The sequence below is a fragment of the Hyperolius riggenbachi genome, chromosome 1 (assembly GCF_040937935.1).
Source record: "Hyperolius riggenbachi isolate aHypRig1 chromosome 1, aHypRig1.pri, whole genome shotgun sequence".
NCBI classification, from domain to species: domain Eukaryota; kingdom Metazoa; phylum Chordata; class Amphibia; order Anura; family Hyperoliidae; genus Hyperolius; species Hyperolius riggenbachi.
Genome location: NC_090646.1, coordinates 20,974,125 through 20,994,836, shown reverse-complemented (window position 1 = coordinate 20,994,836; position 20,712 = coordinate 20,974,125). Strand labels below are relative to the sequence as shown.

Here is a 20,712-nt window from a genome sequence, read left to right as displayed (position 1 = left end):
AACACCCACTAATTACCCATCAATCACCCATCAATCACCCCCTATCACCACCTGTCACTTTTACCTATCAGATGAGACTCTAATCTGCCCCTTGCGGGCACCCAATCACCCGCCAACACGCTCAGATTGCCCTCTGACCCCCCCTTATCAATTCGCCAGTGCATTAATTACATCTGTTCTTCCCTGTAATAACCCACTGATCACCTGTCAATCACCTGCCAATCACCTATCACCCATCAATCACCCCCTGTCACTGCCACCCATCAATCAGCCCCTAACCTGCCCCTTGCGGGCAATCTGATCTCCCACCCACACCATTAGATCGCCCGCAAACCCGCCGTCAGATTACCTCCCAAATGTATTGTTTACATCTATTCTCTCCTCTAAACACCCACTAATTACCCATCAATCACCCATCAATCACCCCCTATCACCACCTGTCACTGTTACCCATCAGATCAGACCCTAATCTGCCCCTTGCGGGCACCCAATCACCCGCCTACACGCTCAGATTGCCCTCAGACCCCCCCTTATCAATTCGCCAGGGCATTATTTACATCTGTCCTTCCCTGTAATAACCCACTGATCACCTGTCAATCACCTGTCAATCACCCATCAATCACCCCCTGTCACTGCCACCCATCAATCACCCCCTGTCACTGCCACCCATCAATCAGACCCTAACCTGCCCCTTGCGGGCAAACTGAACACCCACCCACACCAATAGATCGCCCGCAGATCCGACGTCCGATCACCTCCCAAGTGCAGTGTTCACATCTGTTCTCTACCCTAAACACCCACTAATTACCCATCAATCACCCCCTGTCACTGCTACCTATCAGATTAGACCCCTATCTGCCCCTAGGGCACTCAATCACCCGCCCACACCCTCAGAATGCCCTCAGACCCCAGCCCTGATCACCTCGCCAGTGCATTGCTTGCATCTATTCCCCCCTCTAATCACACCTTGAGACACCCATCAATCACCTCCTGTCACCCCCTAGCACACCTACCCATCAGATCAGGCCCTAATTTGCCCCGTGTGGGCTCCTGATCACTCGGCCAAACCCTCAGATCCCCCTCAGACCCCCTTCCGATCACCTCCCCAGTGCATTGATTGCATCTATTTTCCCCTCTAACCACCCCCTGAGACACCCATCAATCACCTCCTGTCACCCCCCTAGCACTCCTATCCATCAGATCAGGCCCAATACAACCTGTCATCTAAAAGGCCACCCTGCTTATGACCGGTTCCACAAAATTCGCCCCCTCATAGACCACCTGTCATCAAAATTTGCAGATGCTTATACCCCTGAACAGTCATTTTGAGACATTTGGTTTCCAGACTACTCACGGTTTTGGGCCCGTAAAATGCCAGGGCGGTATAGGAACCCCACAAGTGACCCCATTTTAGAAAAAAAGACACCCCAAGGTATTCTGTTAGGTGTATGACGAGTTCATAGAAGATTTTATTTTTTGTCAAAAGTTAGCGGAAATTGATTTTTTATTGGTTTTTTTTCACAAAGTGTCATTTTCCGCTAACTTGTGACAAAAAATAAAATCTTCTATGAACTCGCCATACACCTAACGGAATACCTTGGGGTGTCTTCTTTCTAAAATGGGGTCACTTGTGGGGTTCCTATACTGCCCTGGCATTTTAGGGGCCCTAAACCGCGAGGAGTAGTCTAGAAAACAAATGCCTCAAAATGACCCGTGAATAGGACGTTGGGCCCCTTAGCGCACCTAGGCTGCAAAAAAGTGTCACACATGTGGTACCGCCGTACTCAGGAAAAGTAGTATAATGTGTTTTTGGGTGTATTTTTACACATACCCATGCTGGGTGGGAGAAATTTCTATGTAAATGGTCAATTGTGTGTAAAACAAATCAAACAATTGTCATTTACAGAGATATTTCTCCCACTTAGCATGGGTATGTGTAAAAATACACCCCAAAACACATTATACTACTTCTCCTGAGTACGGCGGTACCACATGTGTGGCACTTTTTTACACCCTAAGTACGCTAAGGGGCCCAAAGTCCAATGAGTACCTTTAGGATTTCACAGGTCATTTTGCGACATTTGGTTTCAAGACTACTCCTCACGGTTTAGGGCCCCTAAAATGCCAGGGCAGTATAGGAACCCCACAAATGACCCCATTTTAGAAAGAAGACACCCCAAGGTATTCCGTTAGGAGTATGGTGAGTTCATAGAAGATTTTATTTTTTGTCAAAAGTTAGCGGAAAATTGATTTTTATTGTTTTTTTCACAAAGTGTCATTTTCCACTAACTTGTGACAAAAAATAAAATCTTCTATGAACTCACCATACTCCTAACGGAATACCTTGAGGTGTCTTCTTTCTAAAATGGGGTCATTTGTGGGGTTCCTATACTGCCCTGGCATTTTAGGGGCCCTAAACCGTGAGGAGTAGTCTGGAAATCAAATTCCGCAAAATGACCTGTGAAATCCTAAAGGTACTCATTGGACTTTGGGCCCTTTAGCGCAGTTAGGGTGCAAAAAAGTGCCACACATGTGGTATCGCCGTACTCGGGAGAAGTAGTACAATGTGTTTTGGGGTGTATTTTTACACATACCCATGCTGGGTGGGAGAAATAACTCTGTAAATGGACAATTGTGTGTAAAAAAATCAAAAGATTGTCATTTACAGAGGTATTTCTCCCACCCAGCATGGGTATGTGTAAAAATACACCCCAAAACACATTGTACTACTTCTCCCGAGTATGGCAATACCACATGTGTGGCACTTTTTTGCACCCTAACTGCGCTAAAGGGCCCAAAGTCCAATGAGTACCTTTAGGATTTCACAGGTCATTTTGCGAAATTTGATTTCCAGACTACTCCTCACGGTTTAGGGCCCCTAAAATGCCAGTTCAGTATAGGAACCCCACAAATGACCCCATTTTAGAAAGAAGACACCTCAAGGTATTCCGTTAGGAGTATGGTGAGTTCATAGAAGATTTTATTTTTTGTCACAAGTTAGTGGAAAATGACACTTTGTGAAAAAAACAATAAAAATCAATTTTCCGCTAACTTTTGACAAAAAATAAAATCTTCTATGAACTCACCATACTCCTAACGGAATACCTTGGGGTGTCTTCTTTCTAAAATGGGGTCATTTGTGGGGTTCCTATACTGCCCTGGCATTTTAGGGGCCCTAAACCGTGAGGAGTAGTCTGGAAATCAAATTCCGCAAAATGACTTGTGAAATCCTAAAGGTACTCATTGGACTTTGGGCCCTTTAGCGCAGTTAGGGTGCAAAAAAGTGCCACACATGTGGTATCGCCGTACTCGGGAGAAGTAGTACAATGTGTTTTGGGGTGTATTTTTACACATACCCATGCTGGGTGGGAGAAATAACTCTGTAAATGGACAATTGTGTGTAAAAAAAATGAAAAAATTGTCATTTACAGAGAGATTTCTCCCACCCAGCATGGGTATGTGTAAAAATACACCCCAAAACACATTCTACTACTTCTCCTGAGTACGGCAATACCACATGTGTGGCACTTTTTTGCAGCCTAACTGCGCTAAGGGGCCCAAAGTCCAATGAGCACTTTTAGGCTTTACAGGGGTGCTTACAAATTAGCACCCCCCAAAATGCGAGGACAGTAAACACACCCCACAAATGACCCCATTTTGGAAAGTAGACACTTCAAGGTATTCAGAGAGGGGCATGGTGAGTCCGTGGCAGATTTCATTTTTTTTTGTCGCAAGTTAGAAGAAATGGATTCTTTTTTTTTTTCTTTTTTTTTGTCACAAAGTGTCATTTTCCGCTTACTTGTGACAAAAAATAATATCTTCTATGAACTCACTATGCCTCTCAGTGAATACTTTGGGATGTCTTCTTTCCAAAATGGGGTCATTTGGGGGGTATTTATACTATCCTGGAATTCTAGCCCCTCATGAAACATGACAGGGGGTCAGAAAAGTCAGAGGTGCTTGAAAATGGGAAAATTCACTTTTTGCACCATAGTTTGTAAACGCTATAACTTTTACCCAAACCAATAAATATACACTGAATGGGGTTTTTTTTATCAAAAACATGTTTGTCCACATTTTTCGCGCTGCATGTATACAGAAATTTTACTTTATTTGAAAATTGTCAGCACAGAAAGTTAAAAAAATCATTTTTTTGCCAAAATTCATGTCTTTTTTGATGAATATAATAAAAAGTAAAAATCGCAGAAGCAATCAAATAGCACCAAAAGAAAGCTTTATTAGTGACAAGAAAAGGAGCCAAAATTCATTTAGGTGGTAGGTTGTATGAGCGAGCAATAAACCGTGAAAGCTGCAGTGGTCTGAGTGGAAAAAAAGTGCCTGGTCCTTAAGGGTTAGAAAGACTGTAGTCCTCAAGTGGTTAAAAAGGGGTCCCCCAGATGCCCACCCCCCCTCCCAGGAGAAATGAGTATAGAGGTACTTGTACCCCTTACCCATTTCCTTTAAGAGTTAAAAGTAAATAAACACACAAACACATAGAAAAAGTATTTTAATTGAACAAAAAAACATAACCACGAAAAAAGTCCTTTAATATTCTTAACTAGCCGACCCGCGTCGTAGCATACGCCGCATCTTCTATCTATCTAATAGAGTACGTGCCTCAACCTTGAAGCAAGAAGAATAAAGGTGCGTACACACATCAGATAAGTCTTTGGAAAATCAAAGATCACAGACCAATTTTACCCCCTTCCATGTAGTATGAGAGCCATACCTACACCGTTTATTCTATGAAGCTGCACTCCCCATCAGACAGAAATCTTTGCAAGATGCTGCACACACAGATGCTGCACACATGCAACAGATCAGTATCTTTATCAGTATCTTTCGGCTTTCCATTAGAGAATGTATGCGTGCTCAAACACCAAGTTTAACCCTAGCAAGTCTGGCTTTCCAATTCTGGCCTAATTGGCTATTCATGAGGCAATGCTCATGCAAATATGCATTTGCTTTCGCATGCCAAACTATGCAGGGTCAAAAAACCAATACTTGCGGGAATAAGTTCATGCTACATTAGCACTATCCAGGAGCGCCACGGGGAGGATTCCCAATGCCCCCCTTTTTATACAACCGGGGGGACCGCAGGGTCCCAGGCTCTCTCACTGCCTAGGAACCACAGCGGCACCCCGGAGGGGGAGGCTGGGTGGCGCAGCCGCCCCCCCCCCCCCCAAGTGTGGCCAGCGCCAGGGAGAGCCGGCCACACCCACCTCCCAATATTAAAAACAGGCACTTACCTTAACGTCCATTGCGTTCTGCTGCATGCGCATTCATTTTCTCATGGAAAGCATTTTTTGCAGTTTGTATCCTTTGGAGGCAGGTGGTGGATGGCTTGCTCCGGCGGTGTGAGCCCTGGAGTTAGTTGTCTGTGCTTTATCCTCCCCCCCCCCGGAGTGTTGTATGTGAGCCAGCCCTGAGCTCTAAAGCTCGGGGTGACCCATGCTTCACTCCTTTCTCATGTGGTGCCCCCAAGTTAATGCGCATGTAGCAGAACGCAATGGACGTTAAGGTAAGTGCCTGTTTTTAATATTGGGAGGTGGGTGCAGACGGCTCTCCCGGCGCTGGCCACACTTGGGGGGGGGGGGGGGTCGCCTGCACCACCTAGCCTCCCCCCCCGGGGTGCCGCTGTGGTTCCCCGGTTGTATAAAAAGGGGGGCATTGGGAATCTTCCCTGTGGTGCTCCTGGATAGTGCTAATGTAGCATGTAGCAGTTTCGCATCGAAAATCCCATTTTCATTTTTAGCGAATTTTCATGAAAATCTTCAGAAATATTTGCGTTTTCGACCAGCATCGAAAATTCATTGTATGCGGATGCTTATGCCCTTATGCGGAAAAATGTCCACAATAATCCGCATGGAAATTCAGTCTATGCGGACGTTTATACGGAAAAATGTCCGCAATAATGCGCAAGAAACTTCTCTGAATGCGGACGCTAATGCCCTTATGCGGAAAATGTCAGCAATAATACGCAAGTAACGTGAAAATGACTGGCATTAGGCGAAAATTAACGCGAAAAAATTAGATAGAAAATTTGCCTGTCAAAACGAAATTAGGCGAAAATTCGGCAAAAAATTGTCGAAACAAATTTTTGCATTTTCGCTCATCACTGGCATATAGCAGGGCGACCGCTTTGCGGCAGGCATGGTTGGAAGTGCCAATTTCCGATTCCGCGGTAATTCCGCATACCGCCATAACAAAATTCCGCTTCCGCTACATTCCGGTGGAATTCCGCTACATTCCACGGCATTCCGCGGTATTCCGCCACGTGCACTTTCCGGTTTCCGTATTTTTAAACGGATTTCCGTAATTTTTAAACTAATTTCCGTAAATTTAGGCGGAATTACTCAATCGCTCATTTGAAATATCGTTTTTGTATCTGAAATTTAAGATGATCATCAATACTGTTGATAACAGTCTATTGTCAATAAAGTTGATTTGTATTTTGTAAATTTGGATAAAAAAAATGTTGAAACCGTTATTTTAGCGCAGTAACTTTCCGCTGATTATGATTGGTCAACTCATTCCGCATCTCCTGATTGGTCAATTCATTCCGATTCCGATTTTGCCGGAATTCCGAATTCCGGATTGCAATTTCCGAATTCCGCGGAACCATGCGGAAACCCCAATTCCGGCGGAATTTTAGCTTCCGCGGAATTTGGAAGCCCATGCCTGCTTTGCGGTATTGTTTTTTTGACCCTGCATAGTTTGGCACGCAAAAGCAAATTTGCATGAGCATTGCCTCATGAATAGCCAATTAAGCCAGATTTGCAAAGCCAGACTTGCTAGGGTAGGCCTCTTTTCCATGGACAGTTGATAGGCAGTAAAATGCCTCTCAAACTCTTACAACTGCTCACTACTGCCCGGTAACAGCTTGTTGCTGCCTGGTAACAGCTTGCTGCTGCCCGGTAACTGCTTGCTGCTGCCTGGTAACTGCTTGCTGCTGCCTGGTAACTGCTTGCTGCTGCCTGGTAACTGCTTGCTGAGCACACAGCTCAACAGTCCGTGGAAAAGAGGCCTTAAACTTGGTGTTTGAGCACGCATACATTTTCTCATGCAAATTACTTCTTCTTCTTGCTCGAAGGTTGAGGCACTTAAGGTTCGTATACACGTCCGATAAAGATCGTTCGTTACGAACGATTCGTGACGTTTACACGATATTCAAATTAGACAGAAAAGATCATTCGTAATGAACGATTGTGTACACACGTGAACGATATAAGTATAAAATACTGAACGACGAACGATTAAAAAATGCGTGCGCAAACGGAAGTGACGTTATGACAGGCAATAAGAACATGCGTTATCGGACGATCTTTGTACACACTGCAACGATTTAACGATTATCTTTCGAAAAAATCCGCCGGGTTGGATCGGTCGGATTGAACGATAACGGTCGTTATCGGCCCAAAAAACGATTGTTGGAAAATTTGGAGCGCACGATTATCGGTCCAATTGTCGTTATCGTTCGTTTTTGAACGATCGTTATCGTACGTGTGTACTCAGCTTAAAGGGAACCAGAGACGAAGCACCCTTGTGTATTTTACCATGTATATCAGTAAGAACATTAGAGAAAACACTTACCATGCTCTCTGTTTGACCCTCACTGCTAAAAGTGTCTGTTATCAGCAGTCACAAGAATCCCAGACTGAGCAATTAAATCTGGCTTTGCTGGGAATGATTATTGCTGAGTCATTATAGCAAAGCCACAAGGGGGCAGGCTTGGGCTTGAAATAACACCACAGAAGACAGACTTAGCTATAATCTTTCTGTAGCAAAGCTAGACGGAGCAGCCTGACTGTTCAGTCGGGGATTCTTATCAGAGGTGATTATAGTCAGATTACACAGAGAACAATGAAACAAAGGGCAGATTAGGTGTTTACTGTCATGTTCCCACTGATTTATAAGGTAAAATACAAGAGGGTGCTTCATCTCTGGTTCTCTTTAAGTCTATTATATATATAGATTAACCATTAATACTTACCTGTCCCTTTAAATAAATGATCCCTCGCAATATCCTCGGAAATGTTCTATCAGTTACAATGTAACAAAGTTATTACAATGTAACAACTTTGTTACATTGTAACTACGCCGCACCCGACGTCACTCTCCGCTCACCCGCCGCACGGACCCGACAGAGCTCTGAGCTATATAGCTCAGAGCTCTCTAAGCATCTTTGTATTTGGGCTCCAAGGAGCCCCATTGGTCCTTAGCAGACCAATGGGGTTCCTTCTGATTTGAAGGGACCCCATTGGTCTGCTAAGGACCAATGGGGCTCTTTGGAGCCCAAATACAAAGATGCTTAGAGAGCTCTGAGCTATATAGCTCAGAGCTCTGTCGGGTCCGGACTCCGTGATGGACGCTAAGTCCCCGCCGGCTCTGCTGCCCTCCCCGCCTCTCCCACATGTCACCCACATGTCACCCACATGTGGGTGACATGTGGGTGACATGTGGGCGGGGTGGACAGCGGGAGCTGCGGGGACTTAGCGTCCTGCTCGGATGCGTAATTGCTGCGGCGGCTGAGCGGCGAGTGACATCGGGTGCGGCGTAGTTACAATGTAACAAAGTTGTTACATTGTAATAACTTTGTTACATTGTAACTGATAGAACATTTCCGAGGATATTGCGTGGGATCATTTATTTAAAGGGACAGGTAAGTATTATTGGTTAATTAAGAATATTAAAGGACTTTTTTCGTGGTTATGTTTTTTATTCAATTAAAATACTTTTTCTATGTGTTTGTGTGTTTATTTACTTTTAACTCTTAAAGGAAATGGGTAAGGGGTACAAGTACCTCTATACTCATTTCTCCTGGGAGGGGGGGTGGGCATCTGGGGGACCCCTTTTTAAAGGGGACTCCCAGATTCCACCATGAACCCCCCCCCCCCCCCCCCCAGGAAATCGCGGCCTCCACCTCCACCGCCCATCGGAGGTGGAGAAGAGCCCCTTGTCCTTGGATTGGACAAGGGCTCGGAGGGGGAGGGGAAAGCTTGGCTGCCCCTCCCCTTCCGAGACCCCCCAATCCATGGACCATGCGGGCTGGTATAGTCAGGGTGCGGAGCCCCACGCGGCCGGTGCTCCGCATTCTGGCTATCCCAGCCTGCATGGGGGACAAGGGGTTAAAGAGGTCTGGGAGGGGGGACCCCACGTCGTTTTTTTTTTATATTTCCCACACTCAGAACGAAGTAAGTAAAACTCTTCCCACTTGGGGGAATCTATGAAAATAATACACTATTGTTACCTGTGCAAAAAAAACTGACATTTTCCGCATTTAAAAGACATTTTTGCCCTTGAAACTTAAAAATCGATTTTCTCAAAAACTATAAGGTCTTTTTGAAAAAAAATTTTTTCCTCTTATTCCAACTGATCCCCTTAATATACCCTAGGAATTTGGTGTTCCTAAACTTTAAGCAGGCTTTGCTATTAACCGTTAAAGTCGGCGGGTTTTTAAATGTATACATTTTTACTTTGAAACTTTAACATCGATTTTCTCAAAAACTATAAGGTCTTTTTGAAAAAAATGTTTTTCCTCTTATTCCTCCTGATCTCCTTAATATATTCTCCAAATTTGAGGCTCTTAGCATTTAAGGGGGCTTTGCTATTAACCCTTAAAGTCGGCGGCTACCTAACATTGATCCATGCGTCAACTTTTCCGCTTGGGAGCATGGCCATACGCATTCATTTCGTAACACCCAAAGTAATGCGAAAATTACGCGAAAATTACGGTCACGCGAAATTTCGCGAAATCCTTCTTCATCACGATTATGTACTTACGGTCATAATCGTAATTACACTAATTACGTGAAATTTCGCGAAATCGTAATTACATCATTACGCTCATCTCTAGTGGCAGGATACATTAGCACCAGGGTAACGCCGCGGCGTCATGTGTCAGGTGACATCTTGCTCCTGGCCACCGCTGGTTTCGGGCGGCTGCGTCCTGCAGCAGGACAGGCTCACCGGGTCCCCCTCGCCTGTCCTGCTTGTAGTAAACCTCAGATCCGCGTGACCCGCAGCGGCTCCCATAGCCCCTGAAAAAGCATGCAGCAGATCAGGTTTTTGACATTATTGCCAGATCTGGCCATTGCCCCTGAATAAGCATGAAGCATTATTGTCAGATCTGACAAGATTAGCCGCATGCTTGTTTCAGGTGTGTGATTCAGACACTACTGCAGCCAAATAGACCAGCAGGGCTGCCGGGCAACTGGTATTGTTTAACCTCCCTGGCGGTAAGCCCGAGCTCAGCTCGGGCTATGCCGCGCAGGTGGATTTCTCAGGCCCTGCTGGGCCGAACTGCACCACCCACACTAAACCTGCAGGTGCTTCCGGGTTTGTGCATATTTACAATCTTCAGTAGTATATAGGATACTGTGTAATAATGTGCTGCAGTCAATGTTATGTAAATAATAAAGCAGCAAATGTAACAAAAATAAATCAATTGCCTGTGATGTCTGGTGACTGCATCTGCCTGGCGTTACATTTCTTTACAAATATTTTTTTTCTCAGTCATAAATTCCTCCTAGTCCACGCCTGCGCAGTAGCATGGAGTCCCGCGGCCGATATGATTAGTGACAATGCCTTGTGATTTGTAAGGCTTTTGCTAATGAAACGCTATGGGGGATTTTTTTTAAAATCCCTCAAGTGAGAACACAACCATAGCATTACATTAGCAAGAGCTTTTCACAAATCACAAGTACTTAGCAGGGGCGCTGCTAGCCTCAAATATCAGTGGCACGTGCCCCGGATCTATTCTGGGATGTCCCCCGACAGTCAGAGTTGTGGAGCCTCATTGGAGGGTATGCTGGGAGCTGTGATACATCAATGGGGGGTATGCTGGGTGCTGTGGTGCCTCTATGGGGGCATGGTGGGTGCTGTGGTTTTTGTATTTGGGCATGCTGGGAGTTGTGATCCACTAGTTCAGGGAATGCTGAGGGGGGGGGGGGGGGGGGGAAGCGGACTGCCAGACAACCTGGTAGCAGGCCAGCCCGCTAAGCAGAAAGCCAGACCAGCCAGCACAGAAGCCAGGTAACTCTGCCTAGTTATGTTTAAGTGACACTGCCTGTTTATGTGCTATGCTGCATTTATTTATTTTATTTATTGTATTAATGGAGGGGGAGGGGCTTTATCCAACATTGTGCTGGGCAGGCCTACTTAGACCGCTCTCAAGTTCATGTCAATTTGAACCCACCCATGACCACACCCACATTATTGTGCATGGCCCCCCCATTTTTCAGCTGGAGTGCCCAAATGTGCCCCGGATTTCTTCAGATCCTAGCAAGAGGCTCAGTCCACCCATGATGCCAAGTGAGGCGACTTCCTCAGGCGGCAGAAGTCTGCTGACAGCACCAGGCAGAAACAGGAAGTGAAGAGAGAGCCTGGCCAACCTATACTGGGGCAACTGTGCTGAGCTACCAACACTGTGGGCACCTATAACTGGCTAACTACCTACACTGTGGGTGTTTTTGGGGGGCTCACCGTAGCAATAAAGTGCAGTGCAAATTGTCGGGTCCTGTGCGATCATTCCAATTCTGGGGTGGGGGATGGAGGGGCAGCATCCTCACAAGTTTGCCTCAGGCAGCAAACAGTCTAGAACCGGCCCTGCCTAGCAACGCCACTAGTGCTTAGAAAATGTTTCGAAAAGCGCTGCTAGTGGGTTCCAGGCCTAAGAGGCAAACGATCAGCAGGACTGCCAGGAATCACCTCCATATCCCACTTACTTCAGATGTAGTTTAAAAGAAAAATCAACTTTTTTTATACATTTGCCAACACCCTAGATTGATTTTCACCGAAAAGAGAAAAATCTGTGTAATCAGAAAGCTCATTTCAAGACAAAGTAAGGGAGAAAAACTACAAGCCTGGCATAATAAGCTGTAGTACAAGTACTTTTTTTTTAAGAGAAAAGAGGAGTAACGGATTCTGACATCATTTTAATTACAGTCAAGGTCTGGACTTTCCAGTAAGTCATGTGACATTGTCTATAAACAGCTTCCGGAGGGTTTGGCCCGCCCCGTTCATTCTCAAGCTCTCGACCTGACAAGATCTAGCTGCAGCTTAGTCCTGCAATCGCTACAGTCCCTTCCACCAGAATGTTCTGGATGCCCATCCTCGCTTTGCTGCTGATGGTCTCACTAGTCTCAGGTCTGTAGAATAACCTCAAACAATTTCTCTTCAAAGTATTTGCTTAATACTGGTTGTTCCACCTTTGCCAGAGAACCACGTTGTCTTTGTTTTTTGCCTTTATGTTCTTATGTTTTATTTGTGTACACTAAATAAAATGACTATTGTTATCTCAGTAGCTGGGGATGTTTGCCGACATCAACAGGTTCCCGCCTAAATCAGAACACCAAGAGAAGGTTTTCTCAGCCTGGGTATATATGATGGGGTGAAGCCTGAGGAATATGGGATCCAGCTAATGGGGTTTCCAACGCAAAGGAATTTTAGGAGATTGCATGTCTCAAATCTTCAGGGAGCGATACGCCACTTTCCTATGTGCTGTCGGGGAGTTGTGCTTTCACCAGAAGGACGTGTTTATATCTACAGACAGATTATTTGGATTTTCACAGGGAGTTATGTCGTAGGTATAGATTGTATACAGGAACTTAATACAGTAAAAACCCCATTTTCCAGAACTGCGTTATCCAGATGTCTCAAGCAACCAGAAACAAAATCCTGGCCTTGCTGGATGCATAAATCTACTTTGACACCTCTTTATACAGTAATAAACCTCTGTTACATTAAGTCTGTCCTTCGTCTTGGTTTGTTTTTAATTACGATACTGTATTTCAGCATTAATACTTAGTTTATAGTAAGTATACAACGTGGGGTATAGTACTGTATTAGCTAGGACTATTTTCAACATTGACTCTAAAGCAACCAGAAAGCACACTTACCGGCATCAGCCAATCCGTACTGGTGCCGGATAATGGGGGTTTTACTGTACCTGAGTCGGTACGTTATGTTATATATGCAGCAGGTAAACCGACCGCAACCAGTCAAAGCCATCAGCTAATGACTTTTTGTGATCATCGCTGGTCAATAGAAGAAAGTGTTGTTGAGCATGGAGTAGAAGCAAGCAACTGAGGACTTCATTTTTTTTTTTTTTACTTTATTTACTTTTGTACACAGCCATGAAACCAAAGCATTAAAGTGGACCCAAATTAAAAATAAAAGATTTCAGAAATAAAATGTATTTTCTAAATTATAATAATAAATAGCAGCCTTTTTTCAGCTGCATGATGACAAATATAAAATATTTTACATTTATTGGAGGAACCCCTCCCTTCCTTTCATATTGCCGGGACAAAATCCGGCAAACTGGTGGAGTAGGTGGTGTCCAGCAAAGGAGGAATTGCTAATGGCTGCCCCCAGTATAACCCTAGTTATGAAAAGAGAAGGGTGAAAAGCATGCACTGAAATGCTCATAGGCTTAAAGGAGTGTTTATTTATCTTTGTATGTGTCAGAGTGGCGCAACTAAGTATTTTTAACTTAAAAAAATGTTTGGTTTGGGTCCGCTTTAACTTTATAAGAACTCACACACGCTAGTGTTGTTCATGAAAACAGTGCCACTTTAGGTGCAAGCATGTGATTTCCAAGAATAAGGCTAAGTTTCTTTTGATGCGGGTTTTCCCGTGATTTTTCTGAACGTAAATTAGAAAACATGCTAATGACAGTCAATGAGCTACTTTCCATGTTATGAGACATTTGCCCCGTGATGTGCTGCCTGAACCATTCGGATGTCTGCTGCATTGTTCGCATTACGCTTTCAAATCGCGCATGTGTCTGCGTGTGAGATGTGGACATTCGCATGCGTTTTACATAGTAAGCAATGGAGGAGGAATCTTCCAATACGCTGCTTTGCATAAACTTTCTTCCTTCATCTTATGAACGCTTGCATGCGCATTCTCACACGTAAAACGTGAGCGTTTAGTGGAAACTCAGCCTAAGTGAAGCCCAGAAATATCGGTGGATGGGAGATTCTAAAACATAGAATTCCAGGTACACAAAATACAATTTTCTGACAGATTTACTATCAGATCGACTATTTCTAACTGATTTTCCGTTGGATTTTCCGTTCATTTCTATGGAAATCGATCAGAAAATTGATTGGAAATCAGATCGGGCCTGTTGGAATTAGTCGATCTGACAGTAAATCTGTCGGAAAATTGTATTGTGTGTACCTAGCACAAGAGGCCTGACAAAGACAATCACAACTGTGACGCATCTAAATAATTTCAAAGGCTGTACATACACTGCCACCCAGTGGATGAACGAAGCATCACACAGGAGGTAGGCACTGAGTGACAAACCATAGTTATGAAGAAAGGCACACTGTACCGGCTACTACACAACTACAAACCATGAAGCCCACCAGTGAAAATGTTATGACCCCCTCTTCTCAAACCATGCCCTCCCCTCTGAGATCCGGGGTTATGCAACAACAAGAGCAGCCAACACAACCCCTTTCATCTTGTCCCCAGAAAGTCTAGCCAATCCCCACAAGCAGAGGCATAACTGCAGGCAGGGCCGGGCCGAGGCATAGGCTGGAGAGGCTCCAGCCTCAGGGCGCAGTGTAGGAGAGGGCGCAGAATTCATTCAGCTGTCATTCCTAATTGTGTTTGAAGCAGAAAGAAATAAGAAAAGGGGATACATAGCAGTGACTGCAAGCCAGATAACTAGATATTAAGGTGTTGGGGAGGTTGTGGGCCCTGTGGCCCTCTTAGTCTAATAGCAATCAGTGTGTGACGGCTGGGGGGGGGGGGTGGAGGGGCGCACTTTGGTGTCTCAGCCTTGGGTGCTGGAGGACCTTGTCCCGCCTCTGACTGCAGGGTAGCAGTTCCTGCAACCACAGGGGGGCCCAGAGCTGTGGGGGGATCCAATTACTAAATCACCCCCTCTGATAAAGGGGTCCATTCTTCAGATCAGGTGGTTTTGTGGCTACACTTGTTATGGGGGTGAAGAGTATGATGGACACACTTGTTGTGAGATGGGCCCCCAGGCTGTGAGGGTCACTGGGGTAGGCAAGTAGAAGGGTGTGACCACTAGGGGGAGGCATCAAAGTTTTGCTGGGGGGGGGGGGGGGGGCATGGTTTGTAGTTAAGTCCCTGCCTACACATCATTATTACTTCCTCCCTTTCCCATGAGTACGGACACCATTCTCCTACTGCCATAACCAGTGCTGCCACCATTCTCCCCCACACCCTGTATTAAAGAGACACTGAAGCAAAAAAGAATTATGATATAATGAATTGGTTGTGTAGTACGGATAATTACTAGAACATTAGTAGCAAAGAAAATATTCTCATATTTTTATTTTCAGTTATATAGTTTTTTTCATAACATTGCATCATTCTCTAATATTTGCAGTTCACAAACTACTCAGCATTCTAAATGATTTTATAATGAACTTTTGAACTGTCCCCTGCAGAGAAAAATAAAACACAGTGACAGACACTTGAGATAATAAGCTCCAGAGGACAGAGCTCTCTGCAACTTTGAAAGCCGTGGAGCTCAATGGCTCTTTTGCATAGATAACAACTGGAGTTTCTTAACAACTCTTCTTGTACTGGAAACAATATTAGACTCATATCTCTGCTCCTAATGTTTTATTTCTTAGCCTTACTACACATGCAAATCCTTATATCAGATTTTTTTTCTCGCTTCTGTCTCTTTAAAGGAGTACTGTATTGGTGGGGGGAAAGAGTTGAACTTACCTGGGGCTTGTAATGGTCCCCCGCATACGTCCTGTGCCCATGCAGGCCACTTGCTGATGCTTGGGTCCCCGCCTCCGGTTCATTTCTGGATTCCCGACTTTAAAGTCGGAAAACCACTGCACCAGTGCATCCGTGTCCTCGCTCCCGCTGACGTCGCCATGAGTGTATTGTGCAGGCCTAGTACGGTATGCACCTGCGCAGTACGCTCCTGGTGACGTCAGTGGGAATGAGGACACAGGCGTGCAGGGCTGCAGGCGCAGTGGTTTTCTTACTTTAAAGTCTGAAATTCCAGAAGTGAACTGGAGGTGGGGCCGGAGCATCGGTGAGTGGCTGCGCCAACACAGGATGTCTGCGGGGGACCATTAGACGCCCCGGGTAACTTCAACTCATTTTCCAGCGACCCCCCTACAGTAGTCCTTTAAAGGAGTCATCAAGCAAAAATGTACAAAATAAGCGCTACTTACCTGGGGCTTCCTCCATTTTTGTTCATACCTGCAGAGCACCAGGCCAGATCAGCTGGCCTCATCACTATAGCCATACGCTGTGTTACCGCACACCTCTTTATGGCTCTTGTGTACAGCGTGTGGCTACAGTGAGGAGGAGAACAGACCCAGCCTGCCACTGGAGCAGGTAAAATACTCTGCTACTCTGCATATTGGGGTCAGGTGGCAGTTACCAGCAGAGCCCTGGAGGGGTCCTAGGGATGTGAGGGGGGAAGGGGAGAAAAGCGAACCCTCCCACAGTCTCAGTTGCCATTGTTATGCCCTTGGCACGCATTTTATTCTCTTAGGACCCTTTTCCACTGGGGTGATTCAATCCAAAAATCGTATCGAGTCCGTTTTTGCCACAGCACCGCAATTGACATGTAAATTGTGGAGCTGTATTTCAATTAGTGCGATTTTTCCCCTGATCACAATTACTGGCCTGCACAATTTTTGGTGTGTTTGCGCTCCTATACATTGAATAAGAGAACAGGAAAATATGTAGCTGTGTGATTTTTCCCTGCGATTCATCAATGTTTACAGTGAAGTCGCGGTAATGGAAATGGAAGGAAACCAAATTGCATCATGGTGCGATTGCACATGCAAGTGCGATACCTAGTGGAAAAGGGCCCTAACAATGTCAACTTATATGGGCACTGCCCTCTCTTCCACTATATTTAGCAGTGGCGTAGCTAAGTAGCTGTGGGCCCCGATGCAAGTTTTACAATGGGCCCCCCCAAGCACTGTATACATGACAATTGATATGGCGCACCAAAACCTGCCAATGGTAACTACAGTGTCAGAGGTGCAGGAAGGTAATAGGGAATAGTATACAGTATATTAATGATTACCACTATTCAAAGTATCTATAGAAGTGATTATTATGAGCACAGGACCAATAGAGAGCTAAGGCCCCGTTCACACTGCACGCGTTTTCAGCCGCGTTTTGGAAACGCATGCAGGTGGCCGACACGCACGACATCAGACAGTGCATAGAGTGCACTGTCTGATGTTCACACTGCATGCGTTCCGGACCTGTGCGGTCCGGGAATGCATGCTGCATGCATTTTTTGCAAAAACGCGTGGCTGTCCCATTCACTTTTCAGTGATGGGATCTGCCACGCAACGCATACAAACGCGGATGGCGTACGTTCGTACGCGTTGCGTTCCGCACGCATGCCCGTCCACGTTTGTAATGTGAACGGGGCCTAATACTGTAGTTGAGGGAGGGCCCTTCGGGGCCCCTCTGGCCCAAGGGACCCGATGTGGTGGCTACCTCTGCAACCCCTATTGCTACGCCCCTGATATTTAGGTAATGCTTGTGTGCAATTTCTAAACTCATTGTCTTGTGTACATTTAAAAAAGGAATTCTGTACAACTTTGTACAACCTGTACCCAGAGTGGCTTACTGGCTTATTGCTCTGGTAGGCTGATCTGTCCCAGCATAAAGTGTTTGTGTAATTAGAAAACAATGCTGTTTATAACCTTGTATTTTGTCAAGCAGGATTGTAAACACAGTGCTGTAATCTCAAATAAAGAAAACAATAAAATGTAATTGTGTCTTATGTATATTTGTTGTTTTAATTTACAAAGAAACACACAGTAACCCCTTCCTTGAAAAGTTTCCAGCCAGCTGTACCCTGTCTAACCACGCAGGTCTACCAAATGGAAGGAAACTGACATGTTCATATGTACAAGGCTGACATTTCTAGACCTTGCAAAGCCACTTGCTCCAGGCAGAAGAAAATAAGGAAGTTGATGATTCACTTTGTAAAGTATGCATAAACCAGGAACCCCTCCCCCCAAAATAAACATTAGCTAATATTAACACTTTATGCACAGAATAGCAAATGCTCAGTGATTGCTTTTTTTTTTTTTCCTTAGACATTAAACACTGCTAGTATTGTGTAAAATTGCAAATCTTCAGCTTGGCATATACTATCAGGCCTGGAACCCACTAGCGGTGATGTTCTGTGCGCTTGTGATATGAAAAGCTCTTGCTAATTTTATGCTACGTGTGCAATCCCACTTGAGGGATGTTTTTTTTTTTAAATCCCCCAATCCATTACCTTAGCAAGAGCTTTACAAATCACAAGCGCTTGGAAAAGCACTGCCAGCAGGTCCTAGCGTAAGGGCTGGAACCCACTAGAGCGATTTTTTCTTGAGCATTAAGGCTGGTTTCGCAGTGGGACGTTAAAGTCCCACGTTACAGCAGCCAGTAACGCAGCCTAACTCACAGCACTGTAAAATCAATGTGCTGTTCACAGTAACACGTTGCCTTACATAGTAACGCAGCACGTTAAAAACAAAGTGCTGCATGCTGTACGTTATACTGGGCTAAGCAGCGTTAGACTGTTTGCACATGCTCAGTAATGTTGGAGGAGGAGGTCTCCCCTCCTCCTCTGCGGCTAGCCACATGGCTAATTAATATTCACTGCACTGCAGAGACTCGTGGTGGGACTGTAGTGTTGTCCGGATCATGAACGAATCATTCACGAGTTCATTTGATCCAGATCTTCCTCCAGCCCGTGGCAGGCAGGAGGTGCCCTCGCCGCTGCTCCGCAGGCTCCCGGTGGTCTCTGGTGGCCGACCCGACCTAGCCAGGCCGGCTGCCAGGTCGGGCTTCTTCTGCGCTCCAATCTGCATCTCACTGGTGCGCGCTGACGTCATCGGACGTCCTCCGGGCTGTAGTGCGCAGGCTCAGTAGTTCTAACCCTGCGCAGTACAGCCCGGAGGACGTCCGATGACGTCAGCGCGCACGGGCTGGAGGAAGCCCCAGGTAAGTGGATTTGGATTTTTATTTTTTTTTCACTGTGCCTGAACCTTCCCTTTAAGAATGCTGCTGGGAAACCTAGCGGGTTCCAGGCCTTAGGCATTTTTTTTTTATAAATTAGAAGCAGCAGCGCAGCTCACCTCATCCATTGGCTCCAGTGGTGATCTCAGACCTCTCCTATCTCTCACTCTTCCCCCAATGTCGGCTATTGCTGATGACGTGAGCAACAGAAGCCAGCACTAGGAGAGCCTTGAGGGAGAGGAGAAGTCAGTGATTGCCACTGGAGCCAATGGATGAGGTGAGCTGTGCTCTGCTGCTTCTGATAGATGTACAAAGGCGCAGAGGAGGATACACGGAGGGGGGGGGGGGGGGGGGGAGGAGCGGATTGGCAAATGGGTACAATACATGCAGTCCCTGACATTGTGGTGGGTCAGTGGTTCGTATTGGTGGGCGTTCGTAAGTCAGGGACTACTTTTATTTTGCCTATAAGATGCAGGGACTTTTTCTACTCACATTTTGGTTTATGATAGCTAAGGCCCCATTTATATTTTCTGTGCAGTGATTTCCCTACAGTGGTATAAGGCTTAATAAATAACGTTTGTATAAATCACTATATACACCGGTACATTCACATGTCAGTCACCATTTGATATCACAGTGTGCTATGATGTTCACAGCCTAGGTGGACAAGCTTTAGAAACTATCCATCCTGTACTGTCTATGTGGTTATACAGACCTAGAACCCTCCACCACCCATACATCACTGGTCCTATAACCACACAGAGCCTGGGACCCCACCTATCCCATCCTGTACTGTCTATGTGGTTATACAGACCTAGAACCCTCCACTATCCATGCATCACTGGTCCTATAACCACACAGAGCCTGGGACCCCACCTATCCCATCCTGTACTGTCTATGTGGTTATACAGACCTATAACCCTCCACCACCCATACATCACTGGTCCTATAACCACACAGAGCCTGGGACCCCACCTATCCCATCCTGTACTGTCTATGTGGTTATACAGACCTATAACCCTCCACCACCCATACATCACTGGTCCTATAACCACACAGAGCCTGGGACCCCACCTATCCCATCCTGTACTGTCTATGTGGTTATACAGACCTAGAACCCTCCACCACCCATACATCACTGGCACACAGCCTGGGACCCCACACACCCCATAAACACATTAGTGGTACATGTCCTGGAGAGTCACCTTACCTGGGATGATGATGATGCCATACATGTCACCTCCATAATGTCTTCTCCTCCAGAATCCTATATGCTCACATCTGTATTATTTTCCTGGGATCACAGGTAAGATCCAGTCCTTTCCATCTTGCCCAATATTGCATTGGCTTTCCATGATCCTGATTCTGAAGTCCCATCAGTCATACAAGATTGGCTATATATTTACATTTTCCTGGGCTCACATAACACTATTTTATCTTGCTCTTGAAGTTGTCTAGCTTTGGTTAATATTGTCCTTTCCCTGGGATCATATAGTCTCCTCTCTATACTGTCATCCTCTAGGGACAATAAATACTATTACTGATCTTCATATTGTTCTTCTCACGGGATAATGGGGTTGATTCACAAAGCTTACGTATTTGGAAAGATAGAGCATGAGATAAACAAATAAGGAGAGGTAATTCATGAAATAAACAGGTAAGCCGAGATAAATCAAGAGTTAATGGACAACTGTAACCATAAAAAACTTTCCGGTC

The 20,712-nt window shown here is 45.4% G+C and overlaps 1 protein-coding gene and 1 long non-coding RNA gene across 4 annotated transcripts in view; one reads left to right on the top strand and one right to left on the bottom strand.

Annotated features, from left to right (window-relative positions):
* The window catches only part of LOC137562555 (uncharacterized), a 110,756-nt gene that overhangs the window by 90,007 nt on the left and 37 nt on the right, over window positions 1–20,712 (bottom strand). For all 3 annotated transcript variants that reach the window (XM_068274032.1, XM_068274014.1, XM_068274022.1), the window contains exon 1: window positions 20,207–20,712. This exon is cut by the window's right edge. Coding sequence is in view for 1 of the 3 variants with exons in the window: in XM_068274022.1 (XP_068130123.1) it covers window positions 20,207–20,231 (25 nt within the window). In the remaining 2 variants the exon portion in view is untranslated. The remainder of the gene's footprint in view (window positions 1–20,206) is intronic.
* LOC137562568 (uncharacterized) lies at window positions 12,032–12,747 on the top strand. Its single transcript, XR_011030140.1, has 2 exons — window positions 12,032–12,147; window positions 12,306–12,747. It is a non-coding gene; the product is annotated as an uncharacterized lncRNA (long non-coding RNA).